The sequence below is a fragment of the Papio anubis genome, chromosome 5 (assembly GCF_008728515.1).
Source record: "Papio anubis isolate 15944 chromosome 5, Panubis1.0, whole genome shotgun sequence".
NCBI lineage: Eukaryota > Metazoa > Chordata > Mammalia > Primates > Cercopithecidae > Papio > Papio anubis.
Genome location: NC_044980.1, coordinates 102,675,432 through 102,699,981, shown reverse-complemented (window position 1 = coordinate 102,699,981; position 24,550 = coordinate 102,675,432). Strand labels below are relative to the sequence as shown.

General features: G+C 35.3%; 1 protein-coding gene across 2 annotated transcripts in view; it reads right to left on the bottom strand.

Moving 5' to 3' along the window:
• Nucleotides 1-24,550, bottom strand: part of MAN2A1 (mannosidase alpha class 2A member 1) — a 183,980-nt gene that overhangs the window by 40,078 nt on the left and 119,352 nt on the right. For both annotated transcript variants that reach the window (XM_003899978.5, XM_021939583.2), the window contains 4 exons: nucleotides 11,257-11,422; nucleotides 8,823-9,041; nucleotides 8,376-8,498; nucleotides 4,899-5,013 (listed from right to left, as the gene is read on the bottom strand). In XM_003899978.5, the coding sequence (XP_003900027.1) occupies nucleotides 4,899-5,013; nucleotides 8,376-8,498; nucleotides 8,823-9,041; nucleotides 11,257-11,422 (623 nt within the window). The remainder of the gene's footprint in view (nucleotides 1-4,898; nucleotides 5,014-8,375; nucleotides 8,499-8,822; nucleotides 9,042-11,256; nucleotides 11,423-24,550) is intronic.

Below are 24,550 nucleotides of genomic sequence, written 5' to 3'. Positions count from 1 at the left end.
TGAGTAAGATCCATTACATATAATACTTTATAATATGTTGGTGGAAAATAGAGCAGAAGTATCCCATTTAAGATGTTTCCCCTAAGGGTTAAAACATGGTTTACACACACATACATACTCACTCGCTAACAAACACCGGCCTAGGAGAACACAGTCCTTGCGCCAGTGAAATGTACATGACACACTGGTTACCCACAGCGACCTAAATTCTTCAAAGTAGCTGTTGGTATCAGAAACTAGGACACTAAAGTCCAATAATTACAGCTCTGAAGACAAGGCCACAGTTAGCAATGTCACTTACTGGTATTATATTATTGCAAGGTATGTACTTTCCTCTTAGGTGCAATATTAAATAAAACACAAGAGGATACAGGAGCTTCTGTTTGTATTATATTCTATCTTCTAATCACAGATTAACCAAAAAAGCTAAAGTAGCAGCCTATATGGTAATGTTTAAAGCTTCAATTAAATGAAAGATGATTATACTGCAAGAAAAATTAATTCCCACCTCTCTCAACTTTTCCCCCAGAAAAATGTTATTTTCTAAAAATGAAATAAATTGCATTTCATTAAATTATGGGTGCTATAAAATGGATTTATTAAACCTGTCAAAAAATTATATCTCATTAGAAATTTTTTTTTTTTTTTTTTGAGACAGAACCTTGCTCCGTCGCCCATGCTGGAGTGCAGTGGCGCGATCTCAGCTCACTGCAACCTCCGCCTCCTGCGTTCAAGCGATTCTCCTGCCTCAGTCTCCCGACTAGCTGGGATTACAGGTGCGTGCCACCACATCCAGCTAATTTTTTGTATATTTAGTAGAGACGGGGTTTCACCTTGTTAGCCAGGATGGTCTTGATCTCCTAACCTCGTGATCTGCCTGCCTTGGACTCCCAAAGTGCTGCAATTACAGGTGTGAGCCACCGTGCCTCGCCTTCATTAGAAATTTCCAAACTGCTCTGATCTTGTAGAGCTTTTAAGGCTAGTGAGCACAAGATTTCTTCTAATTTAGTATTTTTAGAAACCTTTTGAATGCGATGTCTGAACGATAATGAAAAGGGAAACAGAGTGTTCTTTTATTAGCTTAAGAGATGTTAAGAAAGAGAGAGCCCTTCAACTGCACTTCTAATCATTTTCAGAATCTGGAGAGAATGCAAATAGAAAAACAAAAGTTAAATTCCAAACGAAAAACAAAAGTAGGGTTGAACTATAAGGTCTCTCAACTCTGTTTCAAAATCATTAAGGACCAAAGAGTTTATATAATTTTGGTAATGTTGCTTGATTTTCGTTCTTGATTTTGTTTTCTCCTGAAGCTTAATTTGGGCAAATAGTTACTTTGGGGAGAAAAAGGTCAAAGAACAACTAAAGTAGAGATTGAGAAATGTAAGAATATTTTGTCAGGTATGCATTACTTTAGTTTTTAAATTGAATTTGTAAGGTTTAACAAAAATAGACACCCAACAAAGACAATCTTTAATACTAACTCATTTTCTGTTTCTTTATTCCTTCTTGCTGAGAGATTACAAAATCTTTTGAATAATTAACTGGTTTAGTAACCTAATACAATTACAGTATGTAACTATAAAATATTAATAGTCTCTCTCCCCAAACCCTCATTTCCTCCTGGATTGAAAATCTGGTACTAACAACAAATAGGCTCTATTCATTAATACTAATCCAAATAACTGCATCTGGTTGGTTTAAGGGGGGCAAAAGTAGCATATATCCAAAACTAGTTTAGTAAATTAAATTCAAGAATAAACATTTTTGTTATTTTATGCAATACTAGCTAAAAGCCAATCTACAAAAGCATGGAAGTTGGCTGATGTCTTCTTTGCATCTAAAATGAAAAGCCACATTTTGTCCATGAATTTTGATCAATCATCCAGATGTCTGATTTACAGGAAGCCAAAGTTTAAAATGTTAAACAACTTTTCAGTATTTCTTAATACAGAAAACTTGGCACTAAATAAAAGATCCCTGAAGACTGATCACCCTTTCAGGCAGTGTGAACACTGATAGAGCCAAATACCCTGAAGACTTCATATTTCTATCATGGGCCTTGATTAGTGATTTCATTAAAACCCAATAAGCCAGGATTGAGACAACCTGAGTGTTCAGGCAATGATGTGTGAAAAACAGGAGAGACAGGTGAGTCATGAAAATTACTAAGGAAAGACTCTCTCCACAACTGGGCTTATCTTTTCCCAGAGGGAGATTCGTTAAGAGGAGCTCAAATACAAACATGGGAAGGTATACAGTTTGGAAGAAAGCATTTCAGGTGATCCTGGTATCTCTATTTCCTACCAACTACTTTCATGTTGAAAAAAAAAAATGACCTGGACTGGAAAGAAAAAAATATTTATATGTTACTTCAAGTTTACATATGACAGCTTCACGTTTAATCCAGGCAACTACTGTAAAATTTATCAGTGAGGCACTCTAAGTTTGCATTACACTTATTTATCCATCATTTATTATTTTTTTCATATGCACGAGAACACCAAGGAAGATAAGACAAATAATCTAGAAAGGAAACACATGAAAAAAGAAAATCAGTCCAGGTGCAGTGGTTCATGCCTGTAATACCAGCACTTTTGAGAGGATAAGGCGGGTGGATCACCTGAGGTCAACAGTTCGAGAACAGCCTGGCCAACATGGCAAAACTCCGTCCCTACTAAAAATACGAAAATTAGGCAGGCATGCTGGTGTACACCTGTAGTCTCAGCTACCTAGGAGGCTGTGGCAGGAGAATCCTTGAACCAGTGGGGCAGAGGCTGCAGTGAGCCGAGATCGTGATAGAGGAGACTCTGTCAAAAAAAAGAGAAGAGAGAGAGAGAGAGAGAGAGAAAACTAAAGAATAAAAAACAGAAAAGAGGCAGAGGGCAAGACCAGCAAATAGAAATGGGCTACACGGAGAACCCCTTTGGAAGGCCAGGAGCCAGTCACACCTCAGTGGCCCCTGCTCCTGCTTAACACTATTAGCCACTGGACAGTTCACTGCCCAGAGGGAAACAGGAAGAGAGGGGGAAAAGAAAAATGACAAGCATTTAGTTCTGATGAGTATAGTTTGCTCAAATAAGTAAATAGGCAAGTCAGAGTCTATCAATTTCCAAGTTAAGCACTAAGTACTCTGGTGAGCTAAGCTACAGCCACCAGCAGCAGAACAGGGCCATCTAGTCTACACAAACTGCCCTATGATGTGAGAACTAGAGGTCCTGGATAATCCAAGGAAAACCCAGAAGATATAGTGACATGGTTAAATAAAAGCAAAAGCAATTATGCAAATATATCTGATTGAGAAGTTGGAATTTTAGGATGAGTTGCTATAGCATTTACTCTGAGACACAGCCCATCTCTAAATATAACTGATGAAAAACAATGGTAAATCAAAGTTGATGACACAAGTATGTGCCAAAGTGTGTGCCACGTTGTACTCCAGGAAAAACTTTTCCACTAAAAAACAATAGTTTTTAGCAAACTTAAAAATAGATGAGCATATCTTCTATGCGGTAATGCTATAAAGCTGAAAATGTAACTTAGAGCTCTCAGGGATATTAAATAATGGCTTATACAAGAGTACAAACAGATGGTCAAAAACATAGTTTCTGACTTACCAGAAGTTTTGAGAAACTCAATAAAAGATTATTTCAGAACTACAGGTTTTCCTGTAGGTAGCAAAGTGATCACAGATAACTGCAGAAGTCACATTTAGGGCATAAAACCACCAACCAGAGAACTTTTACTTCTTGATTCATCCTATGAATCATGGGTTATTCTGAAAAACCTACCATATTATTACCTAAAGAAGTTGCGTGAGAAAGTTTGTCCATACCTGAAATTCTAACAAAAAGCAAATACTAATGAAATTTGAAATTAATAAAAAAGTTAAAAGCAAAATTAAATTTAACTATGAAATCAGAAAATTGAACTTCAGTTATCTAAGAAATTCCCTGAACATAGTAACCCTTTGCTTCCCCACAATACCTAAAAAGGAAACAGTGCCGGTCTACACATTTATCTTTAGTTTGTGAAATCCTTGATTTTTTACCTGTATGAAGATTCAGGGAAAGAGTATTTTTTCTTTTCTAATTTGTTCAACTTACCTAACAGCAAAGATAAATTTAAATGGCATTTTTATGAGGTCTTTTTCTAAGAGTGTCAAGAATATGGTAAATACCCTGGTTACTAGGATTAAATCTGTGGTTGGAAAAGCACACCATTCTAAAAACAACGAATTTTAAATCAACCAACCTAAATGTGCAAGTGTTTGGAAACCACAGCTCCACTCAGACCCCACAGAATCAGTTCCATTGCCCAGGATTAAGTTCTCAAAAGGATCAAAAGCCTATTTCCTATCACTTGGGTTCATAAAGATGCTGCTCAGTACTGTTCTAAAAATGATAAACAACTGCTAGGTTTTATACTTTACTGGGTAAAGAGCTGTAAACAAATGGAACTAGTTTAGAACATTTTTTTCTTAAAGTTACATTCCAGTGATACAGGCTATATTTAAGGAAGCAGGTGCCAAATATGTGTGTGGTCTACTAACTGAAAGTCATATTTAATATAATTTCCATTTCATAAAATCAAAACCCTGTATTGTTTTCAGGTGTTAGAAATAAAGTTTCCAGTTAATGAGCTCATGACTAAGAACAATATGGCAACAGTTAAGAGAAGATATACAGAGGAAATGTACATGTAGGGATTGAAATGTTTTACCATTTTTTATTATCAAAAGATAAGTTTCATATTTTAAATCACATTAAAAATATGATGTCAAGTTTACAAAAATATCATCTACAAAAATCAACTGTTAATTTATTAAGGATGGCATAAGAAAAGCAAGAATTCAAAAACCAGTATACATATGTTTCATAACTGCATTCCTATTTTCTTACCCTGTATGTGGTATAGTCGGACTCTATGAGTAACATGGTCAAAAAAGCAAGTCACTTCCGAGTAAATCCTTCCATGTGTCACTCTGACAAAGGGCGGTGTTGTGTAAACATAAGGCTGAGAAGAAAATAATGTATTTAAGGAAAATATTTTGGCTTCCAAACTTTTAAAAGAATATGTTTATTATGGTTTCAAAAATGGAAAATACATATCACCTGATATTTGCAATTTTAAGTGTAAACCAGATCTTATAAGGTAACAATATGCATGTGATAAAAACTCAACATGTTTTTTATTTTTAAAAATGCTGAAAATAGGAAATAAAAATGTTTACAACTTCATTGCTCTGGAAAGCATTCCTCCCAGCTATACAAATTTCTAACTAAAATCCTTCTATTTGTCCATATAGTTACTTATTAGAAACAGCAATCATCCTACAGAAGTTACATTTTCCCAGGTAAATAATTATTATAACCATGGTCCCAGCCCCCTAATGTTCAGGGTTTGAGACAGGTGGCAAGGATGACTACAGGGAGTCATCTAAGCAAACTGAAAGCAGGATTCAGAAACATAGTTTAATCACAGCTCGGTTTACTAAACTATAAAACATTTTGTCCTTTTACTTGAAAGAACTAGCTGAATATAAACTCACAAACTTGAAAAAACTACTTGGAAACCACTAGTTTAGTTTTTATTTAAATTTTAAAAACTGGTAATAAAGCACATAACTTATGTGACATGGAAGCAAATTTAAAACATTTATGAGTGATTATATTTTCAAAGTATTAGATACCTTAGCTCAACAATAGCATAGAAAGTTAGGCTTGCAATATGAACTACTTAAACAGTATAAGATTTTCGGCTGGGCGCTGTGGCTCACACCTGTAATCCTAGCACTTTGGGAGGCTGAGGTGGGTGGATCATGAGGTCAGGAGATTGAGACCATCCTGGCTAACATGGTGAAACCCCGTCTCTACTAAAAATACAAAAAATTAGCCAGGCATAGTGGTGGGTGCCTGTAGTCCCAGGTACTCGGGAAGCTGAGGCAGGAGAATGGCGTGAACCCGGGAGGCAGAGCTTGCAGTGAGCCGAGATCGTGCCACTGCACTCCAGCCTGGGTGAAAGTGCGAGACTCCATCACAAAAATAAAAATAAAAATATTTTCAGAATTGTGTAACTTTCTTCCAAATTTACCTCTTTTGCCAGGGAAAATTTTCTGGAGTTATTAAAATGCTTAATGGTTTACAAATTTCTTGTACCTAATTACCAAATAACTAGAAAGTGAGGGAGGGGATGAGAACCTGGGATGTTGAGTTCTGGGCTCTTGTCTTCTTCTGAGGCACTAGATTGCCTCATTCCCTGATGTTTTTTATTTTCTCTCTGTAAAAATGACAATCGTTTTATCTTTCTATCTGATATTAGAGCTATTTAAAGATAAAATGGTTTTAAATAAATTAGTTATTGGTATCTATGTATGAAATTCTATAGCACAACTACTTTTTTAAGTATAAATACAGTCAATCAAAATAAAATGTCCAATGACAAAAGCTGGTAAATGAGAAAATATTGCAACAGCTCATAATTGGGATTCACTGCCCATCTTGGAATGCCTCATATGAGTTGTAGTTTGTCTTTAATTCTTCACTGACTTAAAAAAAAGAAAAACCCCAAACAGCCAAAAAAAAAAAAAAAAAAAAAAAAAAAAACCCAGAATCCTTACTGTAGCCTACACAATCGCTTAAAATCCAATACTAGATTTTAGTTAGCAGGTTTCATAACTTGTGGAACAAAAGTAACTATTTCAGGAGATAGGTCCCTAGCTAACAATAACTAGGAGAATATTTCACTGATCTTGAGGTGGAGAAAACCAATAAAGGTATAAAAGCAAAGGAAGAAACTCTAAAGAAAAAAAAAGAAATGACTACACAAAAATCTAAAACCACTATAAATGAGAAATACAATAAAATAATTAAACTAAATGACACAATAAGAAAAATTTTACAACATATAGGGAAAAGGATTAATTTTACCACATATAAAGAGTGCTCAGATATCATCAGGACATGCCAACAGAAAAACAGTCAAAGAATAGAAAAAGGAAAATCACAAAAGAAATATGAAAGATAAATGAAGGCACAAAAAAGTTCAACCTTACTAGTAATCACAAAAATCTTAACAGAAAAATATTTTTCTACTAACTTATTATTATAGGCAAAGCTTTTAATATGGCCAATTCTCACTGGTTGGAGTGGGATTTTAGAGTTACTCTCAAAAAATGCTGGTGGGATTGAACATTTACCTAGTCTTTCTAGAGGGAAGATAAGCTGTACATAGCAAAAGTCCTTAAAAGACTTCAGAAACTGATACAAAATGACTCTCCTAGAAAGTTATTCTCAGAAATTCATCAGAATTGCATAAAAAGAATGGTACAAAGAAAGCTTATTACAATGTTATAGTAGTGAAGAATCGGGAGAAAAAGAATGTATGTAACATCTTAAACACAAGAGTATATATTAAAATTTGATTTTTAAAAACATACCATGAGATTGTGAGCATTGTAAGAAACGAAAACAAAATATGTACGTGCAAGAAGTCAAGACTTGAGAATGGGAAGAAAAGGATATGCATAAAATAAAAGACAGTAAGAAATACATCCAAATGTTGGCAAGGGTTTTCAAGGGATTGTGCACTAGTTGGTAAATTTTAGTGTTTTCTTCAGCTTCTGGCATTTTCAAAATGTGCCAGAGTTTGCATATTACTACCCTTATAGTCAAGAATGAGAAAAATTTGTTTTTTAAAGGGCTGAAAGTTAAGGAGAAAAATGGTCCAGTGGACAATCTATTTTTCCCATATGGCTAGAGGTTTTGTGTCTGTATAGAATGCATACATATAAACACCACAAAAGCTCCCTAACTCTACATAAAATCTAGTTTCTTCCCATGTTCATTGTTTATCCTAATTGAACATTGTTCATTGTAGCATCTTAACAAATTCCAACTCTAAACAGCTATTTATCTAACAGGATCTCGCTCCATCAACCCAGGCTGGAGTGCAGTGGCGTGATCTTGGCTCACTGCAACCTCCGCCTCCCAGGCTCAAGCCATCCTCCCACCTTACCCTTCCTGAGTAGCTGGGATTGCAGATGCAGGCCACCACGCCTAATTTTTGTATTTTTTGTAGAAAAAGGATTTCGCCATGTTGCCCAGGCTGGTCTTGAACTCCTGAGCTCAAGCAATGTACCCTCCTTGGCCTCCCAAAATGCTGGGATTACAGGTGTGAGCCACTGTGCCCAACCATTTATCTAACTTTGGACCACAAATTGCTAAGTATCAATAAGGTGATAGATAATACTGAAACCAAAAGTTCATCTATCCCTAATAAATCAACAGATGATAAAATAATGACACTCACTTATCTTTTTCCTCAATACTCTTTCAATAAGTGTTTATTCCATTTGTCATCTCATCAGTACCACTTACCTTGGCATTACCATCAGGTAAGAAGAGGTAGGCACCACTTTTGTCTCTTTTAATCGTGGTTCCATACCATGAAAATTGCACACTTACTTCATGGTGTTTACCATCTTCTTTAGTCATCATTTGCTAAAGATTAAAAAAATAATAATAAGCCACTCACCACTAAGATGTTAAGCATGTTGCATCTGGTTCTATGTATATGGCAATTTAAAAAAACAATTTCTGTACTTATCTTGTGGACCAGTGACACACAGTCCATGGAGAAGCGCCACCCACACACCATACATGTGAGCAGCAAGTGGTCAATGAAGGTGCAAAAAGCTTCTTATGCATTCTTTTACTCAAGAGTATTTGATACAGCTCCACTTAAGACTTTTTTCCCCTTTTGCCTAATTAATCTACACACATTGTAGCAAAAATGATAAGCATTCTATGAATTTTAGAACATACCTTCATAAGTCCAGTTTGATCAAACCGAAGTAAAACAAAGGAGTTCTCTAGTGTTATACCTTCTTCAGTATTTATCATATTCTTTATGGTGAAAATTCCTCTATCTTCTACTTTATTGTTATACAAGACATAATCAGCTAAATGTGAATTTGAACTTGCTGATTCCAAAATCTTATACACTTTCAGTCCCAATGGTGGTATATGTGCTCGAAAAGAGATCTTTAAAAGATAGGGAAGGGAATTTATTCAAGATAAATGTTATCTACTAAGAGGCAAACCATTTAAACCAACAAACTATCATATCTTTTAAAAACAGAATCCAGTTGGCCCTCCATATTCACAGGTTCCATGTCCACAGTTTCAACCAACTACAGATAAAAAATATTTGAAAAAATAAAAAATATAAAATACAAATAAAAACTATAGTATAATAACTATTTACATACCATTTACATTGTATCAGATGTTACAAGTAATTTAGAGATAATTTAAAATATACAAGAAGATGTGTGTAGGTTATATGCAAATGCACATGCTCCTCAACTTACGACTGGTTATGTCCAATCAAAATTTGAAAATATCGTTAAGTCAAAAAGGTGTTTAATACACCTAACCTATCCAAAATTACAGCTTAGCCTAGTCTACCTTACATGTACTCAGAACACTTACATTAGCCCACAGCTGGGCAGAATTACTTAACACAAATCATATTTTATACTAAATAGAAATAGCTTATGTAATTTACTATATACTGTACTGAAAGCGAAAAATAGAATAGTTGTATGGGTACTTGAAGTATGGTTGCTACTGAATGCACATTACTTTCACACTATTATAAAATTGAAAAATCTAGGTTGAGCCATTGTAAGTCAGGGATCATCTGTACTATGCCATTTTATATAAAGAACTTGAGCATCCACAGATTTTGTTATTCCCAGGTGGTCCTGGGACCAGTCCTCTACAGATACCAAGGGATGGCTGTATAACAATATTCTATAAATGTTTGATATCTTGTGGGTAAACCATACACATCTCAGTTTATCCAGAGAACCTAATAACCTAAAGTTGGTAGGCCTATCAAAAGCATTAGTGTTTTTATCCAATATGTGAACCTGCATTATCATTCTCAATTGTTTGGCTGTACTCTAGAAAGCCTAGAGAAGGAAATTCTCCATGAATGTAAGGACTTCACAATAATGGCATTTTTTAATTATTAATTTTTTTGCAATATTATGATATTTTTGTATATAAAAATGATAAACATAATATAAATATTAAACAAGTTAGTTCAGTCAGCACTAGCAATCAAATGCTTGAAGTTCAGCAGACACTGAACAGAGCATGGGGGATGTACACAGTAAAAGACATGACCCCTGCTTTCCAGGAGCTATGGTTCCATTTTCTAGATGGAAAGCTTCCTGTAAAATCTGACCAAAATTTATATTCTAGTTTACCTTTCTATCTAAAAGATTATGCATATTTAAGAGTAGCTAGAGGTTGGATTACGGGGTCAGGAGTTTGAGATCAGCCCGACCAACATGGTGAAACCCCATCTCTACTAAAAATACAAAATTAGCCAGGCGTGGTGGCACATGCTTGTAATCCCAGTTACAGGAAGCTGAGGCAGGAGAATCACTTGAACCCGGGAGATGGAGGTTGCAGGGTGCCGAGATCACACCATTGCACTCCAGCCTGGGCAAGAGGAGTGAAATTCCATCTCGAAGTAATAATAATAATAATAAAAGTAGCTAGCAATAGCTTTTGTCAAGCAGAAACAGTTCTTAGAGTTCCTAGTTTATGGCTGTATCTCCAGAAGTGCAGTTTAAATTACATTCCAGATTTTAAAAGTTTAACCTTTCTAGTGGTACAGTGATCAGTTTAACATTGCTTATTTTAAGAAACTTTGGCACAAAAAACACCTATTGAGCACAGATTTTCCACAATTATGTCTCTAAAAGGCAGCATCTTAATTATTTTAGGGCATTTATCTTCCATGGTGTGTTATGTCACCTTTGCAATGAAAACCTAAAACTATCCAAAGTTATTAAGGGTGGTATTTATCTCACTTTCGATATGCATAATTGTCATTAAATTCAGTTAGATCAAAACATTCAAAATTTTATGACTAATAATTACTGCATCACCTTAGAATAAACAGTATACATCCTTACAAAGATATACAATATACATATGAACAATATATAATAAGATACAATATATACACTAACAAAAGAAATTAACATTTTAGGGAACACAGGATCGTTTCTCCTTTAGTGTCATTTAACCCACCAGTTAAACTCTCCGGTATTTACAACTTTCATCACCTCACATACACCAACATGATGGCTAAATGGGGGCTACTGTACATATATAAATTATATACTGGCTAGGTTTGTTTTACAATGCCTCCTTAAGTTCTATGGCCACAACATACCTCATAGGCTGTTTCTGAAATAGTATTTGCTGTATCCCAAACTGCACTGACTTGAACTTCCACAGGTTTTCCTGAAGCAGAGAACACTTGCACCGTGGGGGAACTCACATAGACTGAGACCACCGAGATTCGGTCTTGTTCTAAAGGATTATAGACCACAAGGTACCTGCAAAAACAGCTGCTTCATTATTTGGATCTCAAAATATTTGTACTTCTTTCATATACGTATACATACATATTTTTGAGATAGCGTCTCACTCTGTCACCCAGGTTGGGGTGCAGTGGTGAGATTATAGCTCACTGCAGTCTCAACCTCCTGGGCTCAGGCAATCCTCCCACCTCAGTCTCCTGAGAAGCTGGGAGTAGCAGGTATAGTGCATGCCACTATACCCGGCTAATGTTTTTCATACTCTTCATAATACTTTAGTTCATGGACAGTCATAGAGCCAACTCATGGAGAAGAATTAACAGGAACATTCTGTGAGAACTTTCAGAGAACAGGCAATTTCATCACAACAAGTATCACACAGTACAAAGGGTAATTAAATAATGATTCAGAAGCCCTTTCTAAAGAATTAATGCTTTACTAATGCAAGATATTCATAGATTTGTAATAAAGTTTTTCTGTATCCCAGAAAAAGACTTATATAAATACGGTTTTATTCATCTATCTAAAAGAATCAGCTCCATACAACTAATACCCTGATCCCTACCTAATCTCACCGAATAAAAAAATTCACAATTTGTTTGCAATTTAGTCACAATTAGTTCCAGGTAAAAATCTAATATTCATTTTAGACCACTAAGAATGTATGGCTATATGTGGAGAATCACATAATTCACACACATATTTTATATACAATAGGACTTTATTATTAAAGAAAGTTGATTCTAAAAAAAGGTAACTTGAAGCCAATCCACTTGTAATAGGGCCCCAAATTTTTATAGTAAGTAATGGTGGAAAAGAAATTGATTGGGATTAGGTAGAAAAAGGAAAATGCAAACTATTAAAATAAGTTTAGGCAATATTTGCGTAACTTTTGGTATGAACAAAAACAAAAATGAACTGAAATTTGGGACACAATTTTTCCAATATTTTATACCAGCATATTATGACATCCTTCACATAACATTTAATTTTTACATGATGGTTTTATTAATAAACTGTATTTGAAAAAAAATATTTCAGGACTTTATTTTTTCCTAAAATCCTCTCCCAGTTCTGATATTCAAATAATTCTCCGTTGAGGTACCCAACAGCCTTGATTTTCTTACTAGCATAACTCTACCAGATTCTCATTCTTTCATGGCTTCGCCTGTGAGTAGAGACATTCTAGACCACCAACATCGCAGACTTCATGAAATCTGCATCCTCTGCAAGGCTTATAATTTTATAATTCATAATCAATTTGCATCATATTGTCTTCAAATAAATCAAAGAATATTTCAAAGAGTGGACTCTTTGAAATAATGGTGGACAAATGGTGGACTAATAATATAACTCACTGATTCACTAGTGCATATTTTCATGATCTGAAATATTTGTGTTTTCCTATACAATTTTGTAACTGCAGGAATACAATGAATAGTTGGATAACAACCACCTCTCCCCCAATACGTTGTAGCTATAGATGGTAGCACCAAGCTTACCAGTATTCTTCCATCCTGCATATGTGTTCTATATATTTTTGCTTTAACTGCATTACAAAGTGTTCATTAAGAAATAAAATGAATACTTACAGGGGCCAAAACTAAAAGGAAAAAAGACAACAGGAAAAATGAAGGAAAAGAAAGAGGATATAACACAAAATCCGTGACACCAGACTTATAAATTGTTCATCAGAAGCATTTATGTTAAAGCAACATTCTGAGATACCAAAGGTGATGATGACATTAAGAATGTCTCTAATTCCTATTAGGCTTATAGTATGTGTCAGGATAACAAGACCTAATTTGTTATTACTTTTGTTCACTGAGATTCCATATGTATACAAGAGATGAACAGATGAAACCACACAGTCACAAACATATTTACAAAGAGTACTGAACCCTCCTAGTACTTAGATAAAATCCCATTTTACGCACAGAAGCAATTCTCAAGGAGAGGGAGGGTGATGCCCTATTGAGGGGTATGCTCAACAGACTTACCTCAGAGATTTGTCAACCTATTTGCAGCCACCCACAGCCCTCCTACCAGAGATTACATTTCCCCTGACTGTTCCCCATTCACAAACACACCTGGCAAACTGCAACTGCCAGGATTCATTATTACTAACGGGACTGTCCTATATTTCTAAGGTGCACTGGGGAAGAAAAATAGTGGTGGATCACTCATTCTCTGCACCAAAGATGTTCAAACCAGACCTCCAGAAATGAGTGATTTACTACTGAAACCCATGTTCCCAGAGGCTTATGGAGCTAGTATTTAAAGAACTTGAGAAAATGGTGGCCTGAAACCTTTGGCCAATCTCCTAATTCTGTAGCAGCCCTGACGTATACCTAGGCACACTAAGCCTAGAATCCCTACTGGCATGTTCTCTGGGTGCTCCACTACAGCCAAAGGTCATGAAGGCTGTGATACTATAATGTGTGCCCAAACAATAAATTAGATAATAAGCATCCAGAACACTAATTCCTTCTATGAAAAAAAGTACTCATACTTAATGCAAACAATAATTTTAACCATATATTTGGTTTTGTACCCTATTAAATCACTTTTTATAATAAGCTGTGAACTAGGTTCTATTTTGTTTCATTTTAGTAGCTAATTAGTATATGACCATAATGATGTTTCTACTGTACTGAATGATTATGTAATTATCATACCAGGAATCTATTCAAAAACTAAATGTGTAGAGTATATAATGAGTATAATGCTGCACTAAGAAAATTATTTTCAACATAGAGATTCACAGCATGTTTTTATGTGCATCACAGTACAAATTTATCTGACACACAAACTCCTATGTACATTTTAAGTAGAGTACAGAGAAAGGATGATCATATATAGATATTTCCTTTAGAAATAAGTACACCATCATAAATTAACTTAATTTTCATTGTCATCACATTTGGTAGTCCAACATTTGTTATATGGCCAACATCCCCAAACATGAGTGCTTTCAGGCCCTCCAGTTGTGAATGAAACCAACAGGTTTCAGTATCATATCATAGTATCATACTCACTTATTGAAAATTAACAATATTTGATCCACATTAACGAAAGAATTATGTTTATATCTTCAGAATGGGGAGGGTTAATTTCAATTTTAGCTGGAAGCTCAGTGCTTTTTTTCTCTTCTCAATTTCCACCACATCAGCATTAGCTTCTTACATATCATCTGTCACCAAGTCACATCCAGCCTCCTAGTTCTCATTGTGACATTGGCCCTCATAATTCAGGGTTATGAGCAATTATCTCAGTTCTCCATATACAAGGAATAACTCTCACCTCATGAAGAAAAAGCACTCATATGTTACCTGCCAATCAAATTAGAGGGCAGAAGATAATCTACTTTCACTGGAGAAAAAGGAATGGAGAAAAATGAAAGAACACCTGTATGCTCATATCAAACTGGGAATCACTTTATGGAAGAATCCCAGTGTAAATGTGGCTGTCCTTGAAGATTCTACTGAGGATGAGTATACTAAAAATTCCTTCACTCCTTTCATAGAAGCAATTCATAGCATGTTTAAAAAGACAACTATGGAATACTGAGTTTTCTCTTTGAAGTAAATCTAATCAGTGCTCACTAAAATGTGAACAACACACTAGGACCACACAGGCTTCCTTCTAGGACTGGCTGCACTACAAAGTGGAAGGAACATGCCCCTTGGTCAGATGGACCTTGGAATTATCATTCAGAGTGCATCCTGCATGCCTGGGCTGGTCCTCAAGCCTGCATGGGCAACCCGTGAGGTGCAATCTTTCATCCTTCTCACTGGACATATAAGGAAACTGAGGTTCAACAAGAGCAGGAATGTTGCCAAGATTGGCCCAGCTAAAAAGTGCCACAATAGGGCTTAGAATGCAATTTTACCCCCATACCCATCTTCTTAACTACTTCACTCACAGGCCAGGCATATAAGGATCTTTGTGACAGTTGTGACAGCTGAAGTTTCCTGTGCAAACTCCCTTAGTTCCAAATTCACATGTGAAGAACTTTCTCCTCAGCAATGCCAGTATCGCTAGAAAGTCTCACTCCTCAGGAAGCTCAGATAAGCAATAAGCTATTTACATTTCATGTATATTGTATTTGTGAAAGAAAATTTATATACTGGAACACCAGAATAGAAAAAAACTTGCAATATATACTAAGGAGTTCATTTTATGACCTCACTGCATGAAGTAAGCAAAAACAATATTTGAGGAAGCATTTTAAAAGCCACATACATATTTTTATGATTGTGTAGGAAGATTAAAAAAATATGTATTGTTTCAAGTTCTTTGTAAGTGCACTTTAAAACCAGTTAAGCAAACACCAAAAGGCATTAAGAATATTAACTGTTATTTCATGTGCTTACCATAGGTACCTAGCACAGAATAATGTTCAATAGTTAATGAATGATCAGTGCAGAAAAATGCCACTAGGATAATTTATTACTTGTAAATAGTATCTACTAATGTGGGGCTTTATAGTTTTATCAGAGCAGTTCCATTTTGATTATTTTAAGTCCTTAAAAAGTGCTTTTCAATTCTTCAAAAATGTAAATTATAAAATTAATCCCTTTGTAAAGATGGGGAAAATGGCACTTTCAAGATTACAGAGAAAGTTAAGAACAAAGCAAAAACTAGAGCTCATTTTGTCTGACTCTTAATCAATGACAACATAGTAAAAAATAATTTCAAACAAGAATGCATTCATCTTCTCTAAGTAGCCTCATTACTGGAATATAACCTAAAGAAAAATATTAAGCTTTATACAGTATTCTGAATATGGAAACATATGAATTTACATGTTAACAAAAGTTGCAAAATCTAGATCTGAAGTTCTTTTGATATATTCCATTTTGTTTTCTAGGTTTAAAATATAATGCTTACCATATTAGCAGGAAAAAATTCAAGACATTAAAAACTAAGAGTGTCTTTTTGAGTTATACTAGATCTTCAATCACAATTGTGTGATTCCTGGGCTTTTGAGTCAGACACTCCTGAGTCAGACACATTCAAATCCCCCACCATGTCACTTAGAGTTTCAGAGGCTATGAATAAGTTATTTCTCTTCCCCAAGACTTAATATCCTCATCTATAAAATCGAGACACAAGATTATTGTTAATGTTGAATTATAAACTGTTTAGAAAACCACCTAGCTCAGACCAAGCACAAAAAAGAATCTCAATAACAATTCACTTCTCTCATTCTCCTTACAAGACCCTCATGGTATTGTGACCAAGGACCCTGGTACATCATCACACTGGGTAGTACAGTGAACGATTTAACAAACCCAGTTCAATGAGCTGTCATAAATCCTTTTTTTGTGTAAGGCATGCATAAATCTAAATAAAGGAAATTAACATGTGATAATACAGATATCCTGAAACAAGAGTTCTGATAACATGGTAGTGGTGAGAATACACATTCAAAGTAACAATATGGCTTATGGCTAAGTTAAAAAGCAAGCAAAGAAAGGAGAGAAAGATGCTGTATGGTATGTGTAGTTACAAACTTATGAATGTGAACACATAATCCCAGTCAACAAAGTACCTACAGTCTAGGAGGGGGAGGCACAGAAACACACAGGTAAGTTCAATATAACAGGGTAGGCAATAAGACAAAGGTATGTATAGCATGTCATGGGATGCATACACAAACATGCAGACACACACGGACACACACACACACACACACACACACACGGCAGTTAGGTAGATTAAGAATTACCAGGAGACCAATCAAAATAGAAAATTAATTTTATACAAAATGAGCAGAATACATAATATATGCAGAAAATGAAAAAACAGTCATTTAGTAGAACATAAAAATGAATGAAGAGATATCTCTTTCTAAACAAGAAAACTAAAATAATGCAAAAGCACGACTCTCCCAAAATTAATTCATAAGTCTTATGCAGTGCCAACCAAAATCCCACGGAATTCCATTTCTTCAAAGAAAGGTGAGGGAAGGAAAATGATCATGAGCTGGGCAAAACAGTTCTATAATATACATACATCCTTAATAATAGATGAGCAAGACAAATGGTTACATAGATACATTAAAACAATATGCCAACACTGATTCCAGATAAACGTAAATTTTCAAACATAAAAAAGATACAAAATTAGTAGAAAAAATAAATATATAATCTGTGGTACAAAAGGTCTTTCTAGCCATAACTGAAAAATACAATGAAGTAAAAGGCTGACAGATTTGGTAACAAAAACCTAAAAATTTTTCTATCGTAAAAATAAGATTAAAGAACAAAAACTAAAAAAAATAAATAAATAAATTAGTAAAACTTGTAAAGTGCTCTTACAAATCAACAGAAATATAAACACTCAAATGAAAAAAAAGGTGAGCATTTTACTTTTGTCAAATTGAAGTTGAGAAATAAATGATGTTTCCACTTCCAGGGGAAATGGAGTAGCTGTCAACAAACGAGAGCTCTCACTTCTACTAGCCAACGAGAAAAGCCAGATAAAAACAGTAATAATCATTTGCCTGAGGGCAACAGAAAACTGCTGAGGAGAGGAAAAAACTTCAGAAAAGTGACCAGCCTTCAGCAGTCATTTTCACTCTGGGGCATGCCAGTTCTCAGCAAGGGAGAGGCTGTGAGTTCCATGCAAAACCTAGTGAAAAGTCTGGAGGAAATCACTGGGGAACAGAGGTCAAAAGAGCATTTTGTGGAGATTTTGGGAGGCTTCAGGTACACAGTTGATTTTTTCATTACGACAAGTGCCAAATACTGAGGCTGCGCAGAAAGGGAAGCTTCAAACCTAAACAGAAAGCTTCTGAAAAGTAGAGCAGAGACATCTCATGACATTCCAGAACCCACCAGGGGATAGGGCCTACAGAATATAAGCAGGCTGTTAGTTGAAAACTTACTTAGAAAGCCAGGTGAACAACAGGTTGAATAAATCAGTCTCAATTTAACACAGTCCTTGATTGGAACAATATCTATCTAGAAGAAGATATTTTCTAGAAGTCTCTCTAAATTTTATGCACAATTGTCTAGTACTCAATATGAAATTAAGAGGCATCACCAAAGACAGAGCCACATGACTAAACACCAAGAAAAAAAAGAAACTAGAACCATACATGACCCAGATATTGAAGTCAGCAGACATGACTTTAAAATCATGATTAGTATGTCCAAGGAAAGAGAAAAACATGAATAGAAGACAAGATAGAGAATTTTACCATAAAAATGAACATATTACAAAATAATCAAATGAAATTCTAAAGGATAAATATTTAAAATTAAAAATTCCACAGATGTCTTTAACAATAGCAGAATAAATATATTTAACTCAGCAAAAGAGAAGTCAATAAAAAATATACAAACTGAAGTGGTGAAAAAAATGCAGAAAAGAATGTTAGGGACACAGGCAACTCAGTGAAAAGATCTAATATGTGAAATAGGATATGTGTAGATGGAAATAAAAGAGAAAATAGCACAACAGAATTATCTCAATAGCTGAGAATTTTCCAAAACTAAAGAAAGGGACTAACCCACAGATACAAAAAATACTCTGTGATTCCCAAATGAAGCAAATACACCTGGTGTGTCATGTTAAATCCACCATGAAAAGGCAAAATCTGAGACGCAGTCAGTAAAAATAAGATTACATTGTTCAAAGAAACAACAATAAGATCATCAGCTGACATGCCAAAAGAATTAAGGAAGCCAGGATAAAATGGAATTACATATTTGAAGTGGTGAGGAAACAAAAAAATACTGCCAGCCTAAAAATCTATATCCAGCAAAAATTTCCTTAGAAAGTGATAAAGATGCCTTCAGAGAAATAAAAACCGAGTGTATGGGTTACCAGCAAACTTGTACTGGAAGAAGTGTTAAGTCTTCAGGCAGAAAGAAAATAATCACAGAGTGAAACATGAGATTGCAGGGAAAAATGAAGAGCACAAAGAGAGGTAAATATATAAGAAAATATAAATGATAACATAAAACAACACAAAAGTAATAATTTGAATTAGATTATAAGTCATCTATGCTTCTCTATGTAAATACTAAAAGAATATTAAAATCATCTTATAAAAGAAGGCAAGAAAGAAGAGAAAAATAACTTGACTTACCAAAATATTAGCAATACCTATTGTTAGGTGGTAGCATTATAATTATTTTTCATACTTTATACATTTCTTCTATCTAGCATTTATAATTTTATAATCAGAAAACACTATAACTTAAAAATAGTCTGCCTTTTAATCCAATGATTCCTACTCTTAGAAATTTAGTGTAAGGAGGCCAGGTGTGATGGCTCATGCCTGTAATTGCAGCACATTGGGAGGCCAAGGCAGGCAGATCACCTGAGGTACAGAGTTTGAGACCAGCCTGGCAAACATGGCGAAATCCTGTCTCTACTAAAAATAAAAAAATTAGCTGGCATGGTGGCGCGTGCCTGTAGTCCCAGGTACTCAGGAGGCTGAGGCACAAGAATCACTTGAACCCGGGAGGTGGAGGTTACAGTGAGCTGAGATTGCATCACTGCACTCCAGCCTAGGTGACAGGGTGAGACTCTGTCTCAAAAAAAAAAAATAAATAAATTAGTGTAAGGAGAAAAACAGAAATACAGTAAACAAAAAATATTTTAACTATTTCCACAGCTAAACAATGTAAATATCTAAACAATACTATCCAAAACATATTAGCTAGTCAATAGAATATTAAATTGAGGGAACACATTAACGATTAAAAGTATACTTATGAATTAGAATATTAATAATCATTAGATATAAAGATTTTTTAAATAAAATGTTGCATTATTAAATACAAAAGAATATTCTGAATTACATACAAATAATAATCAGTGAAATATAAAAATATATAAAATTCTAAAAAGAAACTGTTACTAATAGTTACCTCCTCTAGGTTCTAGGGTTATCAGCGAATATGCTAGAAATCCTTTTAGTAGCTTTGGGTATAAACACTATTCTACAAGAAGTTACATGTTTATTAGAAAAATTCAGAACAATAACATCAAAAACAAAGAAATTTTTTAAAGGGCAAAGGAAGCAGGCAAATCCTTTCTAGTTATAAAGCCACAGATATACAGGAAATAATGTTATTTTCAAGATATATAGGCCACTACCACTAGAAGCTACACAGTAAAGTGAACCTCTAAAATGCAATTATATGAAGTCATAGTGGTGAGTGGGCTGTCTTTTAGTCATTACAAGGAGCTTGGAGCTTTTTGTGAAGTTGATGGAAAAGGTTTAACATGGTTAAATTTTCCTTTTTAACACCTACTTCTAGTTGCCAGGTGGAGAAAGAATTTAAGAGGTGAAGGCTCAAAGCAGGAAGACGAAGTAGATAGCTTAAAGTTGATAGCCTAGGCAGGAAAGGTGAAAACAGACAGATCAATTTTTCCACTGGAAATTTAAAAATCAGATTTCCAGGTAAGATAGGGAACATAATGACCCCAAGATGTCCATGTCCTAATTCCAAAACCTATGAATGCTACCTTATACGGCAGAAAACACTTTGCAGATGTGATTAAATTACAGCTCATGGTATGGGAAGCTCATTCTAGGCTTTCTAGGTGGGCCCAATGTATTTACAAGGGTCCTTATTAGAGGGATGATCCAACAGAGAAGAAGACTATGTGACAACAAAACCAAGTGGATGGGATGTACAAGGAAGGGGCCACAGGCCAAGGAATGTAGGTCATCTCTAGAAAAGGCAAAGGCTACGAAATGATTCTCCCCTCAGAGACGCCAGAAGGAAACAGCCCTACCAATATTTTGTTAATCCAGTGAAAATGATCTTGAACTTCTGACCCCAAAAACTATAAGATAATACATTTGTGTGTTTTTTACTAGCATTAAGTTTGTTGGTAATTTATTATAGCAGCAACAGGAAACTAATACACCAGGTTACACTATTCGTGTTGAAAATGAGGACTAACTTCCAGTTTCATACCACCAAGGATATATAAAAGAAAATCCTGAGTCCTGGAAAACAGAAGGGAGGTGAGCAAAGAGTAACAAGCAAGAAGAGCTTGGGGTCCTTGGAACTGGGACCAAGCAAAGATTAAATGAAGTGGGTCTAGCCCTTTGCCCTCTCTCCTGTATTCCAAGGGAAAAATTTTAAATGACGGTTTCTGGAAGCTACTAGCTGGTTAAGTAACAAATATGGCCTGCTCTAACAAGAAAAAAAAAATTCAACACTAAGGTACAGAACACTCTCTCAGCAATAAAAATTAGAATTTTACTTGGATACAGTAGTACATAAATGCTACCCAACCTTCCTAACACACGAAAGTTTATTTCACGCCTTTCTCTGTATTTAGGAGAAATCATTCTTAAAATCATGGACAAAAATATTATGAACCTATCATCCTATGGAGAGCCATTTGTCCAAGGAAAAGATTCAAAAGGAAAGTAAACAAGCATGTTGCATGATCAAATGCAAATATAAAGTTGTCTTTCACAAAACAGTATGACCACAGTACCTAAAATTGCTATTGGCAACTAAGCGATTTCTGCAAATACCGTATTCTCCTCAAATGCAAGAATTCCACAAAATATTACTAATAAATTCTTAGTTTCTAAACTAAGATGGCAAGGAAAATATGATATTATTAAGTAAATATTCTAGAAAGCTATATGTTAGAAAATACTACTTGGCGGCCAGGAGCGGTAGCTCACGCCTGCAATCCCAGGACTTTAGGAGGCTGAGGCGGGTGGATCACGAGGTCAGGAGATTGAGACCATCCTGGCTAACACGGTGAAACCCCGTCTCTAGTAAAAATACAAAAAATTAGCCGGGTGTGGTGGCGGGCGCCTGTAGTCCCAGCTACTCAGGAAGCTGAGGCAGGAGAATGACGTCAACCCAGGAGGCGGAGTTTGCCGTGAGCCGACATCGCGCCACTGCACTCCAGCCTGGGCGACAGAGCAAGACTCCGTCTCAAGAAAAAAAAAAAAGAAAATATTACTTGGGCAGATGGGCAGAGAGTTATGTTTGTTTATAATACTAATAGACAAAGCAGTAAGTCAAATATAAAATTGTATTAAATGAATATTTTTGCTATCTTTAAGTAAATGACTTAGCTACTGGCAGAGTTTTTCTGATGTTATGGTAATTATAGCAACTATGATGATAATAATACCAACAGCTAGCACTTAATTAGCCTTAAAACAGTGCTGAGCAAACAGTTACTTTATAAGTCTATTTTACAGAAGCATAGAATGGTTCTGTATCCCACTCATGGTTATGTAGCCATTGAAATGGTATAGCCAGGATTCAAACTGAATCAGGCAGTCAGAGGCAGGGAAGGTGACCTGCTGTCTCCCTCCAGTGGGTAAGGCAGTCAGGGTGCATGTGCCAGAAGCACTGATGCAGCAACTGGAGCACTCAGAATCCCACTACCCTCCCGCTGTCTCTCTGAACACAGTCTTATCAGACTGCTCTATATTCACCCCAGCAGAGAACCTTCACTCCAAAGCCTCCCCACCTGCAGTGGCAAGACAGGGGTAAAGGATGTTTCCTGGAGGTGAGGATTAGGCTACTTCCCCTGGTTGCTATGAAGAAAACACAAGCGGTTCTTTCACTACTCAGTTCTGAATTTCTGTAAGAGGTGGTAAAAAGAAAATTTGCTACATAATAGTCTTCATTTTGGAATGCTGGAGATATTTTGGAAGACAGATTCTTTATCTTATGTACCAGTTACTGGAAACACTTGGTTATTGTTCAGAGTAGTTTCTTCCTCAAAACTTCCTTTCCTGGTGTTTATCCAAATGAATGCTTTATAAATGATTAATACTTAGACAAAAAAACCCAATGTTAACGGGATGTGACCTCGGGGATTACCTATTTAACACTCCCGCCAAATATAGAAAGCAAATGAAACTGAAGTTCCAAAAATATGAGCTGGTTAGTGACAAAGATGGAGCTAGAATCAGTCCCCTAACTCTCAACGCAAGGCTCCCTTCACAACACTGTGCTCCAGAAATTCCAGGCATCTAACAGGGAGATCTGCCTAGAGCTCAATGACATAGAAATAACAGAGTTGGTATCAATATCCACAGAATTTGTAGTTGCAAATGCAACTCAAAACTACAAATGAAAATGTTAACCCTGAAAAGTAGAACTACAAATTTCAGGGACTTCTCACAATGCAAAAAGCACTTCTAAGACCATAAATATAACCGAAGCAGAATAAATATGTGGACTTATAATTTTTATAAAGATCGAAAAATTTTCCAGTACACAACAGAAAATAGTAAAGTCGACAAAAGAATAAATATTCCAAGTATTCTAAAACTTTTGATATTAAAGCAACAAAAAGAAACAAACACAAATTGTATCTAATTTGGCTGACCCCAAGAGTCTTGTCACCAATTAAGTTGCTTTCACTCTGAGAGAGTTTTGCCTAAAACAAAAATACCATCTGTTTTACCTAAAACATTAAGATGTTCTATTTCCTTGTCAATTCAGAAATCACATCTGTAGCCATTTTCTGAAAAAACAGCAAAAGACATTATATTTATGGGTGACTGCATAAGGAATGATGTTCAATCAAAATATAATTTTCATCTACTGGAAGAAAATTTCATTTCTCCAACGAATATAACTCTGTAACTTTGGAAGAACACATAGTACATAAACAACCTAATTTTCACAAATAAAAAAGATCTTAAAAAGTTAACACAGTAAAATAAGACTGTTTTGTTGTTTAGGACAGAAATGGCAAAGATGTTTGTATTCACTTTCTGTTATCTGTGTTGACAAATGAAATCTATCTTGTGTGAGGTTTCCAGGTGAATAGAGGAGGAAACAACAAATTTTTACTAGGGCTACATCTCTTCCCATTAGTAAGCCATCATATAACTGGTAAAAAATATGAAAACAATAAAACACAAACCACTTTCTACTTTCGAAGTATTTTTAGAAACAATATTGGTCCTAGGAAAGACTCCCCACTATACAACCCAATGAACCGATTAAAGGTACAAAACACTAGAGAAAACATCACTCACGGTGAACGCAAACACAATGTCACAAGGGATAAAAGAACACATTTCAAATAAAAACACACAAGCCAACCAACTACCTGTAATATTTTGAGTATAGACTAAGTACCTACAACGAATCTGAAACCCAGATATGTTTCAGT